Below are 24,476 nucleotides of genomic sequence, written 5' to 3'. Positions count from 1 at the left end.
CTGGCCCCTGTTCTCAGTGCCCTAGGCTGTCTGGTTGGTGTCGATGCAGCATCTCTTAAGGTCCACATCTATTCCTGTTTCTATGCTATGCTAGTGACACAAAGCACCGTCAGTTTTCACAGGATGCACAAACAAGTCAAACCAAACCACTGCGCAAACCAAACGTGCAAAACGAAATCATATACACGCGCCTGGCACCAGCCTCACGCCCACCCGGCCAGCCCTTCTGGGCCTGGGACTAACGGGATTCGGGGATGAGGCAGCCAGCAAAGGGCGCAGCGTGTCCCAGCCACTCCCAAACAGGGGCAGGAGTTGAATCGGGAGAAACAGGAGGTCCTGGGGCACGGCTGGGATACGGACACCTGTCTGACTTGGGGAAAAAGACCCAGGGGCCGAAGGGGATCTGGGAGGGGGTCCTTTTCTTTTAAAACACATCTGCTAAAGTGCTCTGGACAACTGGCGGGTTAGCCAGGGGCAGGGCACTAAGGGCGGGGGTTGCCCAAGGCCAGCAGGGGGCGGGTGCGAGGGAGGGGCAGGGCCAGGCTCTATGCAAGTGGGCTCTGTGCATAGTATGGGCTTCCTGGGCCCCAGGGAAGCCCGCTGGGGCCGAGGCAGGAAAGGACTGCAGCAGGAGGAACACATCTCAAAGTGCCTGTTAGGGTTGGCTCGAAGCACAGTGAATCACGTGTCAGACATGGGGAGGGCCCCTGGGTCCCGGGGCCCCTCAGGTGGTGAGCTGCCCAGCGCGGCCTCTCCCGCCCCACCCCTGCAACTGCGGCCGGAGGGCGTGGGGCTGGTGGCGTCGGAGCATCTTCACTTAGGGGGCTGGGCAGTGTCTTTACCAAATGCCGCTTGACCTGCCTCCGGGGGGAGCGAGGATCCGAGCCGAGGCTCGCTTTGGAACATGGTCATCGATCTGAGAACCTGGAAGGAAGGAAGCAGAGGGTGAGTTCCCCTAGGCAATAAAACCAGGTCCTCCCGTGCTTAGATGTAATTTAATCCTCAACACAACACCATCCCATTTTACAGGTGGGAAGACTGAGGCTCAGGGAAGTTAACTTGCCCACTGTCCCATAGTCTATGAGTATGTAAAGCCTGGACTTGAACCTCGGTCTTCCTGATTCAGAGCCTCCACGGTTAATTAACTGCCTTGCTACACCTGCCTTCACCACTCCCAGCCCTGGAGGGTAAGTACCCTCTCTCGTCAAGCACACAGACCATGGAGCCGCCTGTTAGCAAGTGTGCCTTTGTACATATGACTCAGTGAGCAAGAGAGGGAGGAGGGGGCGCCATTGTCTTGGAAAAACAGAACAGCACCTTCAAAGGCCCCCACGTCTTGAAATCTCGAGGCTTTGAAAAGAAGTCCTGGTGCCCCAGGGAGTGCCATGGAGCATTCTTCCGCCTGTCTCATAGCAGACAGGGTTTGAGGCGAGGGAAGGTGAGAGGCTGCCTGGTGTCTGCTGCACCTGAGAGCGGTTCTGTCCAGTCTTGGCTCTACCCAGACTTGGGTGGGAGCAGAAGCCAGGGGCCCGAGGAGACTGGCACCTCTCAGGCCTGGACGCTTCTCCTGGGGCTGACCCCGGCGGGAGGGGCCAGGCCCAGGCAGCCGTGGGGAGCGACACCTCCTGGATTGGCCAGGCGGGGGCGCCCACGGACACTCCACACGGCGGACCTCTTTCTGACTGCACTCGGTCCCCTCACTGGTGGGAGTTTTAACAGTGGCCCTCAGGGCGGGGCAGAAGTTATCTCTGTAGTGAGATTGGCTCTGAGATGATGGGGGAGGGGTGTGGAGAGGCCCTCTCCCCACAAAGGCCAGTCAGCAACTCAGACAGGAGCCACTTGAGCTGCTCTCAGCGCACGGTTGGGCACAAAGGAAGCCCAGCGGCCAGCCGTGCCCCTTGGCAGCCCTGGGTATAGCTCTTTGCCTCTCAGATTAGGCTGGTTTGCGACGGTGTCTCCCTGTCCCCAGGAGAATCCATGCTCTGTGTGGAGACATGTGGATCTAGGTCCTCTCACCCTATGGCCCCAGCACAGAGCCTGCAGAGCAGAGGCTCAGTCTGCACCCGGGCTAGTCCTGGAGGCAGTTCAGCAAGACCCAGCCCTGACCCCTTTCACGTGGGGCTCACACTTTCCAGCAAAGCTGCTTGCAGGTCCAGGGCACCTTATGGGCCTCTGCCTGTTCTCCAGGGAAACTTGCGGTTTATGCCCGCAATTCCCCACCTTTAACTACCACTGAGCACCTGGCAGGCATGCAGCTATCAGCAGTAAAGTTTCTAAGCATAGACACACCCATATATTTCTGTTTTGTATATTCTATACAGTACAACTCCTGGCAAGAAAAGAAGGTGGCAGAGGAGCAAACAGGCTAAAGATGAGGGAGGAAAGGGAAACACCATGTCTTTCAGAGAGGCTGGTGAGGACGGGGTGGGAAATGCGGGTGCAGACCAATGTGGCACAGAGTTAACCCTTCTGAGGTCTGATCATCTCTAGGGGCACCCTACGTGCCAGGCCCTCAAGATGTTTCAAGGGATGAAAACATTTGAACTTAGTAACCGTGGGGCAAGCCGTGGCCAGGTGGAGTGGCAGGGCCTGTGGACTGGGAGAGCCCCCCTTTCCCATCCCCAGTATTTGTGTGTCTCTAACAGGGGACCCCGGAAAAGGCAATGGCACCCCACTCCAGTGCTCTTGCCTGGAAAATCCCATGGACAGCGGAGCCTGGTGGGCTGCAGTCCATGGGGTCGCTAAAAGTCGGACACGACTGAGCGACTTCCCTTTCACTTTTCACTGTCATGCATTGGAGAAGGAAATGGCAACCCACTCCAGTATCTTGCCTAGAGAATCCCAGGGACGGGGGAGCCTGGTGGGCTTCCGTCTATGGGGTCGCACAGAGTTGGACACGACTGAAGCGACTTAGCAGCAGCAGCAGCAGCAACAGGGGACCCAGGACTCATCACCGGGCAGAGGATGGGAGACGGAGGGAGGAGGTGGAGTAAGCCCCACTGCCTGGGTGGGACTCCTGACCCCTCCGCCCGTCTCCCTACACCCCACTGAGGTGGAGACACAAGTGCCAGGCCAAGTGGCCCTTGCTCTTACCAGAAAGGCTGAAACTGGATTCATGAAGGTCCCTCATGCCCCCATGTCGGGTGACAGGCCGGGTTGGAGTGTCTGCCAGTGGCGTTCCCATCTCTTTTTTCCCAGGATGCACAATGACAGCTACATCCCCCAGGTAGGGCGTGCGGTCCACTCCCCTCACCTTTAAGGTCTAGTGATGGCAGAGAAGGAGAAAAAGGGAAAAGATGATACCATCAGAGCACGAACACCCTCAACCATCAGGGCCAAGACACCACCACCACCACCAGAGCTTCCCTGATGGCTGATGAAGGGTCTAAACACTGCCACTCTGTTCAGAACCCAAATTATTGCACGTGACAAAGCCTTCCTACATCTTGAGCCCAAGGGTAAAGAATCCTCTTGTACTTCCTAAACAGGGCATATGTGTGAGCATGTGCAGGTATGTGCATAAAGGAGATATCCACTGGCTCCCCCTTGACACTGGTAGAATGCTTTCCAAGGCAGCAGGTAGGCTTCGGAAATATTCCGCTTTAGAGAGCATCCCTCACGTGGAGCAGTGATCCCTTCACTGGCCAGGCTCTCAAGCTGTTGTTGTTCAATCACTAAGTCATGTCTGACTCTTTGCGACTCCATAGACTGCAGCACACCAGGCTTTCCTGTCCCCTGCTCTCTCCTGGAGTTTGCTCACATTCATTTCCATTGAGTTGGTGGTGCTGTCTAACCATCTCATCCTCTGTCTCCCTCTTCTCCTTTTGCCTTCAGTCTTTCCCAGCATCAGGGTCTTTTCCAATGAGTCGGCTCTTCGCATCAGGTGGACAAAATACTGGAGCTTTTACTGGGATCGATCTGACAACTTTGTGGGAATAGAGGCTAAATACAGCTGATTTGAAGATTAGAATCCCTCATTAGCAATAGTAGTTAATTTTTTACTCACAAAGGCAGTGGAATTAAGAACCTATATTCTGCAACCAGACTGCCTATGTTTCACTCCCAGTTCTGTTACTTGGAAGCTGTGTGACCTTATGCAAGTTACATAAACTCTCTGTGCCTGTTTTCTCACTTGTAAGACTACAGAGTTGTTATGAGATCAAATGAAATAGAACACGTAAAGCTCTGGCACATGGTGAGTGACACAAAAGTACCAGCAGTTGTTATTATTGCAGAGGTCATTTATGGGGCTTTATCATTTTAAAGGGTGGTATTGTGAGAGGAAGTGTGTTGGGGTGTGTGCATAAGGTCTGAAGGAGCAGCATATATAATCTACACCCCAGGCACTCATCAGAGACAGAACCTCAATCTCCTTGCTGCTCAATGCTTATTGAAAACCTTGAGAGAAACAATAGATATGGGTGATTTCTGGAATGCTCCTCAGCTTACATATTCCTTTGTATTCTCCAACAGATGTGTAGTTGAGCTCAGCCCTCAGAATGTCAAAGCTGGTCTAGAGTGTTTTAGCCTTTACCAGGCTGCACTTTGGGGTCCGGGTGGTGTAGGTGGGAGTATGGACCTGGTAAGCCCTGGGTGAGTGACTTTGGCAGGTCTGGGAAGCCCCTGGCTTCCTGGCTTTAGATACTAGTCCCAACCCCAGGGCTGGTTTCTCCCCGAGGACCCTGCTCTGTATGAACTGCTTATTTATAATTTGGGGGAAATTAGGTTTTCTGCATACCTATATTCTATTGTGTGCTCAGTCACTCACTTGTGTCCGACTCTTTGCGACCCCATAGACTGTAGCCTGCCAGCCTCCTCTGTCCATGAGGTTTCCCAGGCAAGAATACCGAAGTGGGTTGTCATTTCCTCCTCCAGGGGATCTTCTCCACCCAGAGATCGAACTCGTGTCTCTTGCATCTCTTGCATTTTGGTGGATTCTTTACTGCTGAGCCATTGGGGAAGCCCTGCGTTCTGTATGTAAGGGCTATACTGGAGAATAGGAAATAGAGATGGCTTTTTCTTGAGGACCTTACTTTGTCATTACAATAAGTGCTTTGGATAAAGGGATTCTGAGTTAAATTTATGTCAGCCCTAGAAGCTGGGCTCTTTCACTGTGGCTGGCCCTCAGAGCAGCACAAACTGGTATCTGTCTGACATTTTTGTGAGGTTGGCTTTTAGAAGGGCTTCAAACACTTTCTTTACCCTCTTTTGACCCTATTTCCTGACTAAAATGTTCTTTTTTGGGTAAGTCACAGAACTATTGACAGATATTTTTTTTTGAATTGAGATATAATTCACATACCATAAAACTCACCATTTAAAAGTATACAGTATAGTTGTGTTTAGTGTAATTCACAAGGTTGTGCCACCATCACCACTGTGTAAATTCAAAATATCTTCATCACCCCTCAAAAATCCCCATACTCATGAGCAATCACTCCCATTCTCTCTGACCAACCCTAAGCAACCACTAGTCTATTTTCTGTCTGCGGATTTGCTTCTTTTGGACATTTCCAACAAACGGAATCATATAATATGTGGTCTTTTGTGACTGGATTCTTTCACTTAGCATAATGTTTTTAAGGTTCGTGCATGTTGTATATAGCATATATTAGCATTCCATTCCATTTCATGGCCGAATAACATTCCATTGTATGGCTATATTAACACCACATTTTGTTTATTCAATAGTTGATAGGCATTTGAGTTGTTCTCACTTTTTGGCTATAAGGAAAAAATCCTGCTATCAACATTCATGGATAAGATTTTTTGCAGACATGTGTTTTCATTTCTCTTGAGTATGTCCATACCAAGAAAGGAATTGCTGAGTCATTTTGGCAACTCTATAACTTTTTGGGAATTGCCAAACTGTTTTCCAAAGTGGCTGTACCATTTTACATTGATTTTACAGTGAATAAGCATCCCGATTTCTCTACATCATCACTGATATTTTTTTCCATTTTCTTATTTTAAATCATTTCCATCCTTTGTCAGATAATCTTGTGTGTGAATGGATCGCTTTTCCATCTCTTTCTGGCATGTCTTCCAGAGGTGGGGCTGAGGCCTCCTGCCATTGTCCCCATCTGGGAAGCATAGTGGAGATGGGACCCTTCACCTACCTGAGAGATCCTGAGTCTGCTTTCAGATTGAATACTGGGATAACTACAGTCATGCTTTGTTTGCGTAGTCCAAGTCTGCTCCCCAACAGAAGACCTGGATTGGGGCTAGGGCTCCTAGGCCATTGGTCATGGTGTTTCTAAGAACACCCACCATTTCTGGACAGAATCTGGAAATAGCTAGGCAGCAGGATTTTGAATCATGATGATAGTACTTTCTGCCAGAGGGGAAACCGCATGATGCTTCCACCTGTCAGTTTGTCAGACTTGTTATTTTCTGGTGATTTGGGTCCTCCACCACGAGGCTGGGGCTGCTACTGGTTCCCAGCACCTGGAGTTGTCAGGAAGGTCAGCCAGTCAGTCAGTCAGTTCAGTCTCAGTCGTGTCTGACTCTTTGTGAGCCCATGAACTGCAGCACGCTAGGCCTCCCTGTCCATCACCAACTCCTGGAGTCCACCCAAACCCATGTCCATCCAGTCGGTGATGCCATCCAACCATCTCATCCTCTGTCGTCCCCTGCTCCTCCTGCCTTCAATCTTTCCCAGCATCAGGGTCTTTCCCAGTTGAGTCAGCTCTTTGCATCAGGTGGCCAAAGGATTGGAGTTTCAGCTTCAACATCAGTCCTTCCAATGAACACCCAGGACTGATCTCCTTTAGGATGGACTGGTTGGATCTCCTTGCAGTTCAAGGGACTCTCAAGAGTCTTCTCCAGCACCACAGTTCAAAAGCATCCATTCTTCTGTGCTCAGCTTTCTTTATAGTCCAACTCTCACATCCATACATGACCACTGGAAAAACCATAGCCTTGAGTAGATGGACCTTTGTTGACAAAGTATTGTCTCTGCTCTTTAATATGCTGTCTAGGTTGGTCATAACTTTCCTTCCAAGGAGTAAGCGTCTTTTAATTTTATGGCTGCAATCACCATCTGCAGTGATTTTGAAGCCCAGAAAAATAAAGTCAGCCACTGTTTCCCCATCTATTTGCCATGAAGTGATGGGACCAGATGCCATAATCTTAGTTTTCTGAATGTTGAGCTTTAAGCCAACTTTTTAACTCTCCTCTTCCACTTTCATCAAGAGGCTCTTTAGTTCTTCACTTTCTGCCACGCCGCATGAGCGCAGCAGCTGAGATGGCAGTCCTCAAAGATAAGTCTGGACAGTCAATCCCAGAGCAGTGAGGGAAGAGCCAGTTCTTTTGGGTGAAACTCTCCCAAGCGTTCGGTATCCCTGGAGATGAGGAAGCAGCCTCAAGCTTCACTGAACACCTAGAGTGCTAATGGAATCCAAGGACTGGGTGAAATTCTCAAAAGAAGACCTCAGGCTACCCCCACATGGCAGTGAGCTATTTCAGACCTGCCCTGATCCCTTCAGTGTTGGAGACTCAGCAAAGCCCACCCACTCCACAGCAGACACAGGGCAACTGTGGGGAGTTTTGGGAAAGAGGATCTCCAGTGCAAATATGATAACCCTGACTAAGCCAGAAGCCCCCTGCCCTGAGGGACCACAAGAAACCTGGGTGTCAGGATAGCTGTGAGCACCTCATAGTGTCCCTGGCTCCAAGGGACTTGGGGACCCCTCCCAAGTAAATTTTACTCTGTTACAGGTGCTCCTTTTCTACTATTTTGATTGTTCCCAAAGTGACTATTCAGGCAATAGGATTCTGGTGGAAAAAACAGTGAGAACATCTTTGAGATTTACAATAGTCATATAAGAAGTCCCCAGCAGGGGTCTTCAACCCCTTCCCACATGTATTCTCCCCTCTCCCTCACCATACCTTTTCTCTCTGGACCAGTTTCTTGTAGACAGTGTCTGGGAAGGATCGCAGGGGACAGAACTTGCCGGTGCCTTCAGCACACATGAAGACGCCATTCTCGTACACGACCCGGCCTCGGCTGATGGTGACCAGCGGGACACCATGGCAACGCATGTTCTCGTACAGGTTGAAGTCTCCTCCCTGCACCTGGGTGCTGGCGGAGATGGTCCTGGTGGGAACGCAGTGGCGGGAGAGAACGCTATGAGAGGAGGTAAAGCTGTCACAGCTCAAAGGAAGGGAAGGTGCTCAGGGGAAGAGGCGATGACGCTCAGTGGAAAGGAAGGACTCCCAAAGGCTAGAATGAATTATGTCACCACAAAGTTATCTGTTGAAGTCCCAGTCCCCAGTACCTCAGAACGTGACTATATTCGGATATAAGGCCTTTAAAGAACTAATTAAAGTAAAATGAGGTCATATAGGTGGGCCCTAATCCAATCAAATGGGTGTCTTTATAAGAGGAAATCGAGATGCCAGAAGTGCACACCCAGAGGCAGTGCCATGTAGAGACACAGGGAAGAGATGACCTCTACAAACCAAGGGTCTCAGAATGAAATCAGCCCTGCTGACACCTTGATCTTGGACTTCTAGCCTCCAGGACTGTGAGAAAATGAATTTCTATTGTTCAAGCCTCCTCCTATTTTGTTATGGGAGCACCCTAGCTGACTAACATACTGGCCTACACTCTAAGGGTCTTTCTGCCAATAGCAATCACTAACAGCCACACCCACAAGAGCAACAGGGACCAGCCCCAGGCTGGATGCAGAATCTGACTTCTCAAGTGCCCTAATGGAGAAGCAGGACAGGGATCTGGGCAAGGGGCTGGGCGGTGGTGCACAGGGAGAACTTTTTCTGCAGTTCAACTTTTTACCTTCAAAATCCCAGCACATTTTTGTCTTGTTCACTGTTAGCTTGTGTGTCTAGAAAAGTGCTTGGCAAATGGTAGCACTTAACAGATATTTGTTGAGTGACTGAATAAAGTTTAGTATTAGAAAACAATTCCCATCTCCCCTGGTCAAACCTCTGAGTAAACATGATGCCCTGTATCCTGCAGCTTGATAATTCCTGATGCATTTCATTTATTCACTCAAGTTGTATTCATAAATACTGTGGGTGTCAAGTGCTGTGCTCGAGAGAATGCACGCTGTCAACGAGGGAAGCAGAGGCTTGGTGGAAGAGTCTGGAACTGAGTGTCAGGACATCTGTCTGGTTCAGCCTCTTATTAGCTATGTGATTGGGGAGTCCCTCTACTCTCTGCTCTTAGTTTCTTCAGTGAGTGATACTCAATTGTGTCTGACTCTTTGTGATCCCATGGACTGTCGCCCACCAGGCTCCTCTGTTCATGGAATTCTCCAGGCGAGAATACTAGAGTGGGTTGCCATTTCCTTTTCCAAGTTTTTTCAATAGTAAAATGGAAGTAAGAACTCCAGCCTTGAGTGCTTCTCAAGGCTGAGATAAGCACATGAGATCATTGATGTGATGCAGCTGTGAAAAACTGTAAAGCTGTGCACATGGAGCTTGCCCTGCGGCAAGTCTTCAGACCTTCTTGTTCACTGTTGCATCCCTAGTGCTTGGACCATGGCAAACCCTCAAGTATTTGTTGAACTGAACACATCTCAGGGACATCCTGCTCTATGCTAGAAGTAGGGCAAATATGATGCTTTGGAGTTCTGTAACACAAGGTCCTTAAAAACCCCATCCCCCAGCCCTGGAGACAAGTAGCAGGCTTTACTTGGTGGCTTCGGGGTCCCACACCACCACATCGGCATCAGCTCCAGGGATGATGCGGCCCTTTCGGGGATACAGGTTGAGAATCTTGGCTGCGTTGGAACTGGTAACGGCCACAAAACGGTTCTCATCCATCTTTCCTCCAACCTGAAACATGGCCAAAGGCTCAGGTCAACCAAGGTCCTGTGTGTGCCTCACACCCCGTCACTGTTGTGAGCTTTTAGTTGGTCCGAATACTGGTGCTGGACAATGCCATGGGCATCATCTCGGATGAGACAATCTGCATGGCTCGGTTCCCATGTGCTCATTTCCTCCTCTCTCCTTTTTGTTAACAGTGGTGGGTGGGCCCTTCTTCCAAATGGTGGCTTTCTTGGGGCAAATCTACCTCCTGTTTGTAAAACCAGGTCTACTCATGTGCTCACTATGGATAAATCGGGAGCTTTCCTAAATCCATGAAAGGACATATATTCTGTGCTGGAAAGGCATCTTATAGCCCCACCCATGAGTGCATCATGGACATTCTTCAAAAGGGATTCCTAGAACTTGTAGGTGGTCTAGGTGTTAAGAATCACCTTCCAATGCACGGGACATGAGTTTAATCCTTGGTTGGAGAACTAAGATCCCACATGCTGCTGAGCAAATGAGACTGTCCACCCCAACTAAAGAGAAACCTGTGAGCCACAATGAAAGATCCCACGTGCTGCAACTAAGACTCAGCAAAGCCAAATAAATAAATTTAAAAAGGGATTCCTGAGCTGCCTCAGGGTCTTCCCTGAGCTGGTGGCTTAGCCTTGTGTATTTCAAATTTCTTCAGGCTCATCCCCTAAAACTGCATCTAATCTGTGATAGGTCAAGACCAAATTACTTATTTTTCAGGGGCAGAACAGGTGGTATTCAAATGAATTCCTAGTCTCTGTCTTTACTACTGGACGAAAGATACCAAGATCCTTAAAGAAAGTTCACATCCCCTGGTCCAGAAATCCATTTCTAGGAATCTGTCCTCAGGAAACAATTAGAAATGCTGACATACACTCATGAACAAAGAAATTCTGTGCAGTGTTATTGCTAAATGCAAAAATTTGAAGCAGTTGAAAGTTCCAAACACCAGGGAAGCCGTAACTGAATATGGTGCTTCCATGGGAGGAAATCTTGTTTAGTTATTAACGAAGATGTTTTTAAAGAACTTTTACTGATATAGGAAGGCACTCAAAATACACTGTTATATGAAAAAAAAAGATAAACCCAGTAATTAAAATAATGTATGCTGCATGCATAGAGCTTAGGAAGAAATATACCAAAATATTAATAATTTCTCAGTATGGAATTATGTTTTTTTCTAGTACTTTTCTGTATTTTCCAAATTGTCATGCTAGGACTTCTTACTTTTCTGATCAGGAAAATAAAAAAGACCTTTTCTGTTTTGTTTTTGAGTGAAACAAGAGCAGTAGTTGACCCAGCCCTCCTAAAGTGTGAAAATTCTTCTGCGGCCCAGTGCCGGGTGGGGTCCTGGGAACGTACCACGCCTCTCTCCCAGATGACGCTCATGCGGTCCTGAACCCCGGTCACACCGTGGGGGATCTTAGTGAAGTCCTCCTTGCCCATAGCTTTCTGCTTCGTGGTGAAAGGCCGGTGATCTGACGCCACAATGTTCAAAGTATCACTGGGTAAAGAGAAGGACATGACTAGTAAGGGGAGGGGAGGCCAGGGTCCCAGAGGGTGAGGACAGGGAAAAAGCCTTTGCTTGGGAACCTGGCAAAGCTGGTTTCAGTCTCCACTCTGATACTTCAGAGCTGTATGACCTCTAATGAGTTAATCTGTGAGAACCTCAGTTTACACATCTGCAGAATGGGGATATGTGCTAACCATGGCACAGAATGCCAGGGTCATAGAAGACATCGAGAGTAGTCTTTGGGATGTTGACTTTAAGAGTTAAGAGAACGAACAGAGAAAAATTGAACTTAAAAGAGTTTAAAGTGAGAGGGTGGAGGTAGTTTTACTTCCCCAAAACATATACAAACTCCCTCTCATGTCCCTGCTCAACCCCCACCTGGCCCTGCTGGCAACAAGCACGTGCTTGGTAAAATACTCAAGTTCTATGTTAAGCTTTGTGGGAAGAGGATGGACAAGATAGAAGAGAAGCCTGGCTTGATGAGCCAGCAATGACATGGCAGTGGGTCATCGCCACTGCCATCCGTGACCATGGTCCTCAGATGGTTGCTGAGGCTATGGTGGGTGAGGCATGCCGGGCTCTTGAGGGGCTCCTGGGCCAGCTCAGAACTTGGGGTGGAGACTTATGTCGGTGAGAGTTCACATGGTGGCAGACCCTCTGCCTGAGGAGACAGGCAGATGGCTGGCCCACGTTCAGAGATCTCTGTAGGCCTCAGAGGTGCGGGGAGGGATGCCTCCATTGCCCAGGCCAGGACAGCCTGAGGAGGAAACACCCTAAGAGGGCAGGGAGGGGCCTGGTGGGAGAGGGGACAGCACAGCAGGGGCCCTGGAGTCTAGTTTAACTTGGAGGAGTTACCAAGCCTTGTGTGTGCATGTGGGCCAACCGAGATGCGATCCTCAGAGGGGAATCTTTGCGCAGAAGGCATTATTTGGCTTGGTGAGGAGGCATATTCTTAAGGCTCTCAGACGTTCAGGGTCAGGCTGCACATGGGGCTGCCTCCACTGGGGGCCTGGCAGGGCTTTCCCCAAACGACTACTATCCTTGGCAAAATCCACAGGGACATGACTTAGCTCCTCTGTGGCAGGGCTGGCAGCTTCTGGTGCCAAAGATGCTGCTGTGGCCCCCCGAGAGACTGCAGGAGGGGGTCCTCCACTGAGCAGAGGGTTGTGTTCCCAGAGACCCCCCACCTCCCCCAGACCCAGAGAACCTGCCAGCGATGAACAGAATCTTCAGTTTTCACTCTTTCTCAGGTGTTCTCCAGACCCCTGGGTGGGGTTCAGATCAGAAAATGCTCATTAGAGTCAGGGGCTGAGGATCCATGGACCCCATGCTTTAACTGACAAGTCTAACTGAGCCCTCGCCTTTCTTAAAAGGCCCACACACGAGTAAGTGTTCGCTAGGCAGGAGTGAATGAGGAGGGCACATTCCAGAAGAGCTTTTGGGGACCCCCAGTGCTGCCAGGAATCTGGGAGATATGACACACCCATCCCTACTCTTTAAAACATCACTAACTTTTGTTAAGTACTTTAAAAATGTGCTGTCCTGTGCTTAGTCGCTCTGACTCTTTGAGTTGTATCCAACTCTTTGTGACCGGATGGACTGAAGCCCGCCAGGCTCCTCTGCCCATAGGGATTCTCCAGGTAAGAATACTGGAGTGGGTTGCCATGCCCTCCTCCAGGGGATCTTCCAACCCAGGGATCGAACCCAGGTCTCCCACATTGCAGGTAGATTCTTTACCATCTGAGCCACCAGGGAAACCCGCTTTAAAAATATATAAGTTCAAATGAAAGAGTTTCTGGTCTCTTTAAGAAGTCAGATTTTAAATAAAGGACAAATCCTGACATCTACAGATTGTACTTTTTACCCTGATATACCCGAAGAGATCATGTCCTAAAATAGATCATTATAAAGCAGCTCATATTTTCTTATAGAAATACGTTAATTAGTGCGTGGGTTTTCTATCAAGTACTTTGCATAACACCAATTATCACTAAAATGTCATAAAAGCAAAATTACAGTAATCATGAATTCCTAAAAATGTTAAAAATATGCTCCAAATTCTATAAAATTATACAAGTTTACAATATGCACTGATTAAAAAAGAGATTCAAACTATTCTCATAATTATTCACATGAAATTATAATTCTGTTTAAATGAATAGAATTTAGTTGAATAATTTAAATAAATTTGAAAAAATAAGCTAGAAATAAAAACTTGAAATTATTCAATTAATAATACTTTTCTTCTTCTGCTTGTTTAAATTCATGTGGGTTTGGGCACACGAATTTGGGTGGGTTGGGGAATTCATTACGTTTTTGTTCTTTCCGTAAATTTGCTTGTGAGGTATTTTGAAAGAGTTCTTTGACCTTGGAAAGGAGCCAAAACTATTATCATGGGTTCTTGATACTGGTTTGTTTTTGTTGTGTTGATAATAGTGAAAAGGAAGCTGGTTTTTCCCCCAAACAAGCATTTTTAAAAGTAAGAGCTGATCTACCATTTCTCCCTTTACTCTCTCAAATTGGTTAAAACTCTCAGAGCTGCCACTGCTCAGAATCTTAGCAATTTATGGGACAGATTATAATTACTGCCACTGTGCCACAACATATCCTACCCCTCCAGGGGCCACCGTGGCCCCAGGACCCTACCACCTGCACTCCAGTCACATTTGGAAAACCCCATAGTGCTCTTTCAGAGAAGGCAATGGCACCCCACTCCAGTACTGTTGCCTGGAAAATCACATGGACAGAGGAGCCTGGTGGGCTGCAGTCCATGGGGTTGCGAAGAGTCAGACATGACTGAGCGACTTCACTTTCCCTTTTCACTTTCATGCATTGGAGAAGGAAATGGCAACCCACTCCAGTGTTCTTGCCTGGAGAATCCCAGAGACCGTGGAGCCTGGTGGGCTGCCATCTATGGGGTCGCACAGAGTCGGACACGACTGAAGTGACTTAGCAGCAGCACAGTGCTCTTTAGGTTGTTAAGAGAGCAAGATGTTGAGTGGAAATTTTCCAGCTGTTAGTCAACCAACCAAGACTGAAAACTAAGGACATGGATGAGATAAATGCCCCATTATCTAATGACAGCCACCTCCAACTGGGGCTGGTCACTTCCCTCAACACTCCCCACCATCATCCTAGCAGAAGTGTATCACCATCCCCACGTCTATAAAAGCAGAAAACAGGGAGGGCGACTGAGGTGTTTGGTAAAATGGAGGGTCCTGTGGTCTTGCCCTTCTTCCTGTTTTCATGAGTTGAATGGTACTTTCCCTCTCCCCCAACTAGTCTACCTCAGAGTCAAGAGGAGACATTTGAAGAAGTTCACCTATGGAGATCAGAGGTGACAGGAGCAGGCACCTGCTTGGAAGATGGGTGGGTGGGCCCGCCTGAGCCTCTGAATGAGGAGAGTCAGGTCATGGGGGTGGGGCAGCCTGTAATCCCATCAGAAGGAGCGGCAAAGCTGCGTGAGCTTCCTCTGGGCCCAGACTCTGCAAAAGTCACCTTTTGGGGCTTAAGCTGCAGGCCCAGGTTCTTGTTCACAGGGAAGCTGGGAAGGGCCAGGTTAGAGGAGGTAAAGATGGGGACTCCCCTGACGGTCCAGTGACTAAAACGTTGCATTTCCACAGCAGGGAGCCTGGGTTCCATCCCTGGTCAGGATCCCAGGTCCCACTAAAGATACCACATGCTGCAAGGAAGATCAAAGATCCCGGGTGCTGCAACTAAGACCCAGCAGAGCCAAAGAAATAATTTTTGTTTTAAAAGGAGAAGTCAAGCTGGACTCCATCTCCTGTGTCAGAGGATGGCATGAGAGTGGCTCAAGAGAGCCCTTATCTGGGCACATACCCTGCACAAGGAGGGCCCCAGAAGCCAGTCAACTTTCTTCCAGAGAAGAAGCAGCATCAGTTAGTACAGGGGTACAGGCCGTGCTTGGGTGTGGACCAGTGTTCCCACCCCTTTAATCCTAATGCCCACCAAATTCCCCAAGCTGAGAGTTGGGAGGAGAGGAGACTGACTTTTAAACTGAACTGGACTTTAATAACCAAAAGGGAAGAAAAAGCAATGGGTTTTACCATTACCTAAACCCTGATGCTGGGAGGGATTGGGGGCAGGAGGAGAAGGGGACAGAGGATAAGATGGCTGGATGGCATCACTGACTTGATGGACTTGAGTTTGAGTGAACTCCGGGAGTTGGTGATGGACAGGGAGGCCTGGCGTGCTGCAGTTCATGGGGTTGCAAAGAGTCGGACACGACTGAGCAACTGAACTGAACTGAACTGAAGGGTTACTAGAGGCAAGAATTTGCAAGCCAGTACTGGAGAAGGAAATGGCAACCCACTCCAGTACTCTTGCCTGGAAAATTCCATGGACTGAGAGGCTCCTCAGAGCCTGATAGGCCACAGTCCATGGTGTCGCAAAGAGTTGGACACGACCGAGCAACTTCACTTCACTCACTGGAACCAAACAAAATCTTTCCATGTTTGTGTCCCACCAGAATCAGACTATCCATTGAAGCATATTATCTAGATTCAGATTGAATGGGAAAAGCAGTTTTGGAAAAACAGGAACTGGAGAAAAGAAGGTCTGGAGGAAGAGGTTAAGAAGAAAGAGGGAGAAGGTGTGGAAGAAAAAGGAAAAGAGGAAAGAAAGGAGGGAGCAACACAGAGGGAGGGACACACAATGAGAGTAAATCACGTGGGAAACAATGAGAGGGGGAGGTGAAGGAAAAAAGAAAAAGATCCACAAATATTCTCAGATAAGTCAGAGTCTACATCCTACAGCTCCTCAGTGGTCTTCAGTGTATGAGAGCAAGGTCCTTTGAAATTCTGAATAGCTACTGTTCACAGTTTTATATCGGAGAAGGCAATGGCACCCCACTCCAGTACTCTTGCCTGGAAAATCCCATGGATGGAGGAGCCTGGTAGGCTGCAGTCCATGGGGTCGCTGGGAGTCGGACACGACTGAGCGACTTCCCTTTCACTTTTCACTTTCATGCATTGGAGAAGGAAATGGCAACCCGCTCCAGTGTTCTTGCCTGGAGAATCCCAGGGACAGGGGAGACTGGTGGGCTGCCGTCCATGGGGTCGCACAGAGTCGGACACGACTGGAGCGACTTAGCAGCACAGTTTTATATACGCTCTTTACTTATCTCCTCAGAAGCTCTCACTCCCAATCAAGCGGTCATAGGAGCACCATGGCACAGCAGGAGCTTTGGAGAAGGCAACACAAGCAAAACTCTTCCTTTGGACACAAGGAAACCGAACTTAGGTCAGACTGGGGGCCTCTACGATATCACCTTAAAGGTCTACAAATGCCCAGCATGGCCCGAATCGTGACACAAGGCTGCATCGTGGTCCAGCTGAGGTGCCTTACTTGGCCAGCAGGCTCATGAGGTAGGTTGATGTGTTGGTGTCCAGTCTCAGGGGAGGCACCGTGACGTAGGCGGCTGCATGGGACCAGTCCTGGTGGTAGTAGTGTAAGCCCGTGAGCGTGGCGTGTGCAGTGGTGGTCTCAGCCAGCACGACCTTCCCTGCAAGAAGAGGGGAGTCCGACCATCACCAGGAGGCCAGTGAACCTGGGGGAGCATTGGTCGGAGCCTCTCACTGGGCAGGGGAAGGAGCTGAAGTCAGAAAGGAAGGGACTAGCCTGAGCTCGGCTGGGCATTGGAGACCCCAGCTGCGGTCAAGGCCAGAGTGCTCCCGCGTCCCAGGAGACAGAGGCGGAAGGCTGGGTCCACAGCACAGGTGAGACCCTGGAGGAGGTCTAGCTAGAGGAGAGGTAGGAGGCGGGATGCGGAAGGCAGTGTGGCGGGAGGGCTGGAAGGCCCTAATTTATATCCCCAGGTTCGTGACTGTGATCTTTTATGCTTGTTATCAGGCCCCCACTGGCACCCCAAGCCAGGCTGGGAGTACAAGCATGGACAAAGCCTTCAGGCGTGGCCAGGTGCTCAGACACACAGGTGTCCTAGGGCTGGTACACTGGGTTCCTGAAGGGGATGTCCAGCTCCGACACTGTCATTTCTCCAAGGACTTCATAGGCATTTCCCCCTGACATGTCCGCTGTAACTCATCCAGGATTTTATGTTGGTTACCAAGGCAACCACTAGCAAAACCCAAGAGACCAAAAAAAAAAAAAAAACACACACAAAACCAATTCATGAGTTGATTAAAAAACTTGGAAAATTTTTATCAATCTGAGGAGAGGTGACAGACACTTCTGTAAAGCTGTTATGCATACAAATGTGCAGAGGAAAACCCTTATTCTAAGGGGCCAACCCCAGGCCTGGGCAGGAAGACAGCAGGAAAGAGAAGGGCAGGGCAGTCTCAGGGCCTGGCCTCAGGAGCCGGAAGGGAAAGTGCATGAAGCTGCTGGGCACCCCTCGCACAAGGGCTAACTGCCCAGCCCACCCTACTAACTCACCTTGCATCTTAGCAGCTGCAATAACATCACCGGCTGAGATGCTGGACACGTTGACCAGATAGATGGGACAGTGAGTCTAAACACAGGAAACATGGTGGGAAGGAGAGAGCATCAACCCCATAACAAGCATCAGGATGACCAGACAGGATTAGTCCTGGCGCCAGCACTTCCCCCTGCATCGCTCTGCACCCTCCTTAGGCTGACAGTCTTCTGCACAGAATGCAGGCCTGGAAGCTGCAGGCTAGGGGAACCCCACAAAACAAGGAGGGGACAGGTGGTGCCTGGCACCAGAGCCCACAGTGGGAATATCTGGGTAAGATGTCAAGTGCTGAACCTCACATTTTCTACCAGCCAACACCAAGACTATTTACAACTTAAAATGAGGGATTTTTTCCTGTTCATGAATGTGAAGACCTAGATACAGTTGTGTATTATGTCCCATATCTAAAATTATGATGCCTGCCATGTGAAGGCTGCTCTATCAGCAGATAGAATGTACTCTACCCCAGAGAAGAAATGTTACACAAGAGGTTCAGGGTTCAGTCTACATCAGACAGGACCAGTCTTGCAAATGGACACTGGATTATAACTCTGATTAACTTTTCCTCTACTGAACTGTGCAACCATGGTCCATGGTTTCACTTCTCTGGGAATATGTTTGAGCTAAAAAAAGGAGGAATTGCCCTTTTGTTGTTCAGATCTTTCCTTACTCTGGGGTAAGTTTCCATCAGGAAGTAATTGCTAGCATAATTATTGTTATAACAGTAAAATGATGTCCTTGTCCAGCTTCTAGACTTATAAAGGGCTAATGGAAAACTTCCCAAATGTTATTCTAGTGCCTTCTTATCAAATTAGGAGGATAGAGAATTTAGGAACTGGCCTGACATTTGATGTGCTTGGTACAAGTTTCCTGACTAGTTCTGAGACCAACTGGACCTCTGACCTCTGTGTTCCCCTGGTGTCCCTAACACCACACCCTTCACCCTCTGCTCATGGCCTTCAAGGTAGCCCAGGTCTTTCCAGAGGAGAAGTTCTCAAGTGTTAGTGCCTATTAAAATCATTAGTGGGCTTGTTAAAACACAGATTGCTGGGCGTCACCCCCAGTTTCTGATTCAGTGGGTCTGGACAAGCCTGAGCATTTGTGTTTCTGAGTTCCTATTTCTAACAAACAATGTGGAAGCAGCTAGTCCAGAGACTGCACTTAGAAAACTAGTGTTTTAGAGAAGGTAGTTTGGATTATCTGAGCAAAGGGAACCCTCTAGTGACAGTTCAGGAGGGGAAATGACCTTGATACAGTGTTCTATTGTGTATAAAGTGCTTTTCCTTCCATGATTTGTTTGATGCTCACAACCATCCTGTAAGGAGTGGGTGATACCCTCACTCCAATTTTAGATAATGAAACAGTCTCTTGGAATGGTTGATTGACTGGCATGTGACCAGAAGCTTGTCTTTGATCAAGCTTGTCACGTCTCTTGCTTGCTCTCACCATGACACTGCATCAGTGCCCCCTTACCCTGAACTGTACCAAGAAAAAAATCACGAATGGCCCAGAGCTAGAGGTCTGAATTGTGATTCTCCAAGTAAAAATTTTTGTTCCTCTAGAAGAAACAGATTCCAGTTGCCGTGAGGCTCTGTGGTCCCCACCTTGCCTCGCCTTCCTTGGGAGTTGTTTCCACTTGAGCAATGAACCAGATGTCAGTAAGCTCAGTGGGGTGGAACAGACAGCCAGTGGCAAGGAGCACTCCTATCATGGCTGTGGGAATAACAATGTTCATTTAGCAAACGATGTTCATTTGGGGTCCTGTGAGCCAGACCTGGTGCTAGCACCCAGAGCAGATTGGGACTCCACCATCCAGGCTGGTTTCTGACCCCAGAGTTGAAAATGGGCTGAGAGTGATCTGGGGTCTACTTACTCTGTTTGCAATGGTGATAACTCGGTGAGTGGCTTCTGCTTCCAGCTGTTAGGAACAGAGGACAGGAAGAAAACAAACTTCATCATCTCCCCAAGCAAGCTTACCTCTGCCTGATACCCCACCCTGTAGAAAGTGCTGGAATGTCTGACTCAGAGCCGGAGGGGCCAAGTGCACCCACAGACACTGGCCTGGGAGGAAACCCTGAGCAGGGGCACCAAGTTCCAGACACCTCTGTTCACCTCAAGAGCATCCCAGGACTTAGTGTTCCAGGTGTGTCTTCCCTGGATGCTACTCAGGGCTTAATTCAAAGGCAATAAAACAAGAGCAAACAAAAACACCTCCCCTGGTTTCTGGTGCCTTCTCTCCACAGCCATCTCAGAACTGTAGCAAAGGAGCAACACTGATTTCAAGCTGGAAATTAGCCTAGATCAGGATTTCTGAACCTTGACACTATTGACATTTTGTGTGAGGTAATTCTTTGTGGTGGAGGCTGAATGGACATTGTGGGCTCTTCAGCAGCAGCTGCCACCTCTACCTACTAGATGCCATTAACATCCTCCCCCTGAGTTGGGACAACCCAAAATATCTGAAGCTCCAGTACTTTGGCCATCTGATGCAAAGAGCCGACTCACTGGAAGAGACCATGATACTGGGAAAGAGTGAAGGCAGGAGGAGAAGGGAACAACAGAGGTTGAGATGGTTGGATGGCATCACCGACTCGATGGACAGGAGTTTGAACAAGCTCTGGGAGATGGTGTAGGACAGGGAAGCATGGCGTGCTGCAGTCCATGGGGTCGCAAAGAGTCGGACATGACTGAGTGACTGAACAACAAAATAACTCTGGACATCACCAAATGTCCCTGGGGAGCAAAATCTCCCCAGATGCTCCCCTTTAATCAGTAGATGATGGTGGTGGTAATTCTTGCTTTTACTACCACTACAGTCAGTGCCTTGCTCCTCTCCTGGTAGAACTCCACAAAGTGCAGTCCTGTGCCCATCACCCACCCACCCCTGTTCTCATGGGCACTCTCAGTGCATTGTCTTTATTGAAGTTGGTGTGTCTTTCTCTACCAGCTCTGAGGTGCCCAGACTGGAGCTACATTCAAGGGCTCTGACAGATAGGGACAGACCCAGGGCAGGAGTAAGGCTTATACAGGGCTGACCCAGTATAAGCTGACTTAGTTTCTGTCAGATGGTAGAACCATCACATCCTGTCTCCAGCTCTTCATCCCTCAAGGCTTCCCCATCAATTCTTCATGGGCATCCAAGCACCACTCTGCATTTAAGGCTTTGAAGAAACAGAAAATAGCTTTCTCCTCACCAGTGGTGGGGGATATCTGAACAGGGCCATAGGGCAAGAATGCATTATTTATCTAATGTGATCCTCCAGAGTCAAATTCTTCAGAAAATGGGTACTGGAGGGCATTTGTGTCAATGTCCTGCAAAACCACGCGAGGGTAAAATCAGAGGGCAGAGGAGGGGCAGGCGTTAGTTACCATTCTTTGCGATGAACAGGAAAAGAGGGAGAGAGCACATACATGTGCCTCTTGTTTCTAGTGGGAACAGTCCAGAGTTTTCCTCAGACACTCAAAGGGATCTCAGCCCCCAAATGCGGATTCACTGGCTTACAGCCTGGAGTTTCTTCTAGCATCTGAAGGCTCTTTCAGTCTGTCTTTTCTCTCCCAATTTAATTTTGGCTACTGCAACCCCTCACATGCTCACATGGCCTCCCTCAGATCCTTGAAATCAGAACCCAACCCAGGTGGGTCTGTTTCTCCAAAGTGGTCTTCCCCACAGAAGTTCAAGGCCTGGTCAGCTGAAGCATAGTAGCAGTGTAGTAGGGTAGTAGTATTAGCTGCACACTCCTGTCTGACTCTTGGCGACCCAATGGACTGTAGCCTGGTAGGCTCCTCTGTCCATGGAATTCTCCAGGCAAGAATATTGGACTGAGTTGCCATTCCCTTCTCCAGGGGATCTTCCCGACCCAGGGATGGAACCCAGGTCTCCCACATTGCAGGCAGATTATTTACCATCTGAGCCACCAGTGAAGTCCCAGCTGTAGTATGGAGGAGGCTGCTCCTTGGGAAGCTTCCAGATGGGAATTTCACCCATGGAGAAAGCAATACCAGACAACCTGTATTCACAGATGTCTCATGCATCCTAAAGATTCTGTGAATCTATAGGAAGGACGTTGACAAAGAATGCAGACGTCTTTCTCACCTCCTCTGGACGGCTGATCTCAATGCCTTCTGGGCCTGTGATACCCAAGTCTAGTGCTTCCTTTGCTCCCTGAATAATAGCAAAAGAAAGAAAATCGAGAGAATGAGAGAGATACAAAAAACATAACCCAAGGGACTATAAAGTATGCTCAGCCCAGCCCATGCCAATAGGCTTGCTGCTTTTCTCACTTCTGTAATCCTCATCTTCTAAAAAGGGCAGGATTAATACAGGGCTCCCCTGAGACTCACTTCATAATGGTTGAAAATATTTTTTTCCTCTTAGAAATACAGTTCAGTCACCAGCCAACAGGCCTGGGACACTAAAGACATGCACTCTTTATTGATCTGAAAAATCAGAATTTCCTCACTGGAAATCTAGTTAAATCTCCAGCTTCTAGAAATGCCTAGATTAGCCTTTACCCCAAGTGTCTTTCTTAAGATCCAGGAGTAAAAAGGGGCTTGTCTGTCTTGGTCCCAGTGAGAAGATCTCTCTAATACCTCTGCTCCTCTGAGGAGGTCCAGGAAAGTGGAAGGCTGACTCTTATTTATTCTTATTTTAATGTCACATCTCATTTCTTAGAGATGCTCTGCATTCCTTGTGGTAATAGAATTTAAATATCATATTAGAATGAAGATATCATCATTCAAGACTTAGAAACCCTTTTGAACTACAAAGGAAGATTTGTTTTTTTACAGACACTAGAAAAGTTTGGATTTAGGGGCAAAGATCCATCATCTGGGGTGTTAACATCTCACACTTTCTTTTAGAATTTCTTTTAGAATTTGTCTTATCTGAACCCTGTAGGATGGGTCACAGGTGGTCAAGAATCCCTCTGAGAATTGGTGCCCACCCCCTCTTGCCCAATATTCTCTACTGCCTTGCCTCAGCCACGAGCTCCCCATTTTCAGCATGGACTCGGGCGATAGCTCCAATATCCTTGCAAGCGTGAAACACTTGGTACAGCTCGCTGTCCCGAAGCATATACAAGTCCTTGTAGGTCATGAACATCTGAAACGAGTTGACTCCCTTCTCCCTCACCAGGGTCTCCATTTCCACTTTCACCTGCAGGGCAAAACGTAAAGGCAGTGTCACCTGGTACAGACCTGGTACAGATTATCCAGAGGCTGGCCGGCCGAGGCTGGCCCAGCATGGAGGAGAGAGGTAGCTCAGTGGATGGAGTTGCTGCGTGACCACCCGTAACCTCATAGTATGTCACTCTCCTCCCACTCCCCAGGCTGCTGTGAGGTCAGATGAGCAAATGGACACAGAAGTGCTTTGAAAATGGTCCAGCATGCTACAAATATAGAAACACTATCTGGGCATGTTTCTCGAATCACATAAGCCTGTCTATATTTCTGTCTCCAAATCAGCCTTGTTGGTAAATGCACTAATGACTTTCATAGCTTGGTCAGTTCCCTCCATCCCCATAATGGAAGGGGTGTTACAGAGAAGGCATACTAATACTAAAAATCCAGAGACCTAGGGAAAAATCGAATTTAGGGACAAAACCAAACATGAAATAAAGCTATGTGAATACGGAGATTGATCCCAATACTATTTATACTAGGGAAAAAAATGGAAGAAACACTGGTCTGACAGTAGGTAAATAAATTGTGATTCATCTACTTGACAGAACACTGAGTGGCCATGGCATTGATGGTCACGAAGACCATGCAGCCAAATCGAAAATGCTCATCCTTAAAGCAAAAGAGTTACTATGTAAAAAGCAGGTATGAAAAAGACCAGAAAGAAATGAGCTAGAATAGCAATGGTCATTGTATTGGGGGTGACTGGATTATGGGCTTCCTTTCTTTTCTATTTTTAAAATCTATAATTAGAAAAAAATTTTGATTACCATAGAAAAGAATTTAAAATTCTAGATACATGAAAGTCGCCACAATCTCTGGGGAGTTAGAGATGACTGGCTTGGCCTCAATGTTGAGGATCTGAGTGGATCCTCGATTCCAGTCCCTTGATGGGGGAGGGAAGGGAGAGAGGCTCAGGGTAGGAGGGGGTTACCCACCCAGGAGGGTGTCTGAATTGGACAAAACCTCCATCTAAAATAAGGGATGGCTGGCATTAGGAATAGATGGCATCTTCTGCCCGGTACCAGGAGGGGAGTCTTCATGTGGGAGCTGGGTGGCTCTGCAGCCTTTCATGAGCACCCTTTTGGAAGTAATGAGTGAGACTGGGTGAATCTCACAATCAAGGCTTGTACTCGAGGGCAGAAGTGCAGTCAGGCTTTTAGTTACCAGCTCAGAAGGGAGTCAGGCTCTTTAGGTCAGGGTCCCCAGCTGGAGAACTTTGTAAAATCTCTCAATGCTTGTTTATTTTTAAGATCCTAGGGCACCCACTCAAGTACTGGCACATGGTGATTAATGAACACTTGATGAAAGAATGAATATTCGGGCTGCTTCCCAGGGGCAATAAGCAGTAAAAACTCCAGAAGTGAAGCAAAGTCTAAATGCCTGTGAATCTGTTTTCAGGAAGAACAAGGAAGTGGGAAGCCAGGGAGCAGGGCTTAGACTCTGGCCCTGGAGCCTGGGCAACGGGAGGCCAGGATAGCCAGGGGCACAGAGGCTGAACTGAGACAGGGCCCAGTGGGA

The 24,476-nt window shown here is 48.5% G+C and overlaps 1 protein-coding gene across 2 annotated transcripts in view; it reads right to left on the bottom strand.

The window, feature by feature from the left end:
* Nucleotides 1-634: 634 nt before the first annotated feature.
* DPYSL5 (dihydropyrimidinase like 5) overlaps nt 635-24,476 on the bottom strand; it is an 86,889-nt gene continuing 63,047 nt past the window's right edge. For both annotated transcript variants that reach the window (XM_086325955.1, XM_086325956.1), the window contains 10 exons: nt 22,753-22,932; nt 21,871-21,939; nt 19,651-19,695; nt 17,738-17,813; nt 16,691-16,847; nt 11,173-11,314; nt 9,659-9,801; nt 7,891-8,098; nt 3,094-3,262; nt 635-924 (listed from right to left, as the gene is read on the bottom strand). In XM_086325955.1, the coding sequence (XP_086182081.1) occupies nt 839-924; nt 3,094-3,262; nt 7,891-8,098; nt 9,659-9,801; nt 11,173-11,314; nt 16,691-16,847; nt 17,738-17,813; nt 19,651-19,695; nt 21,871-21,939; nt 22,753-22,932 (1,275 nt within the window). In that variant the 3' untranslated portion in view covers nt 635-838. The remainder of the gene's footprint in view (nt 925-3,093; nt 3,263-7,890; nt 8,099-9,658; nt 9,802-11,172; nt 11,315-16,690; nt 16,848-17,737; nt 17,814-19,650; nt 19,696-21,870; nt 21,940-22,752; nt 22,933-24,476) is intronic.

Source organism: Bos grunniens, chromosome 11, assembly GCF_055505025.1.
Source record: "Bos grunniens cultivar Pamir isolate PY7600 chromosome 11, Bosgru_T2T1.0, whole genome shotgun sequence".
Taxonomy (NCBI): Eukaryota; Metazoa; Chordata; class Mammalia; order Artiodactyla; family Bovidae; genus Bos; species Bos grunniens.
Note: the sequence above shows the minus strand (reverse complement) of the source record. Positions and strands in the feature narration are given on the sequence as shown.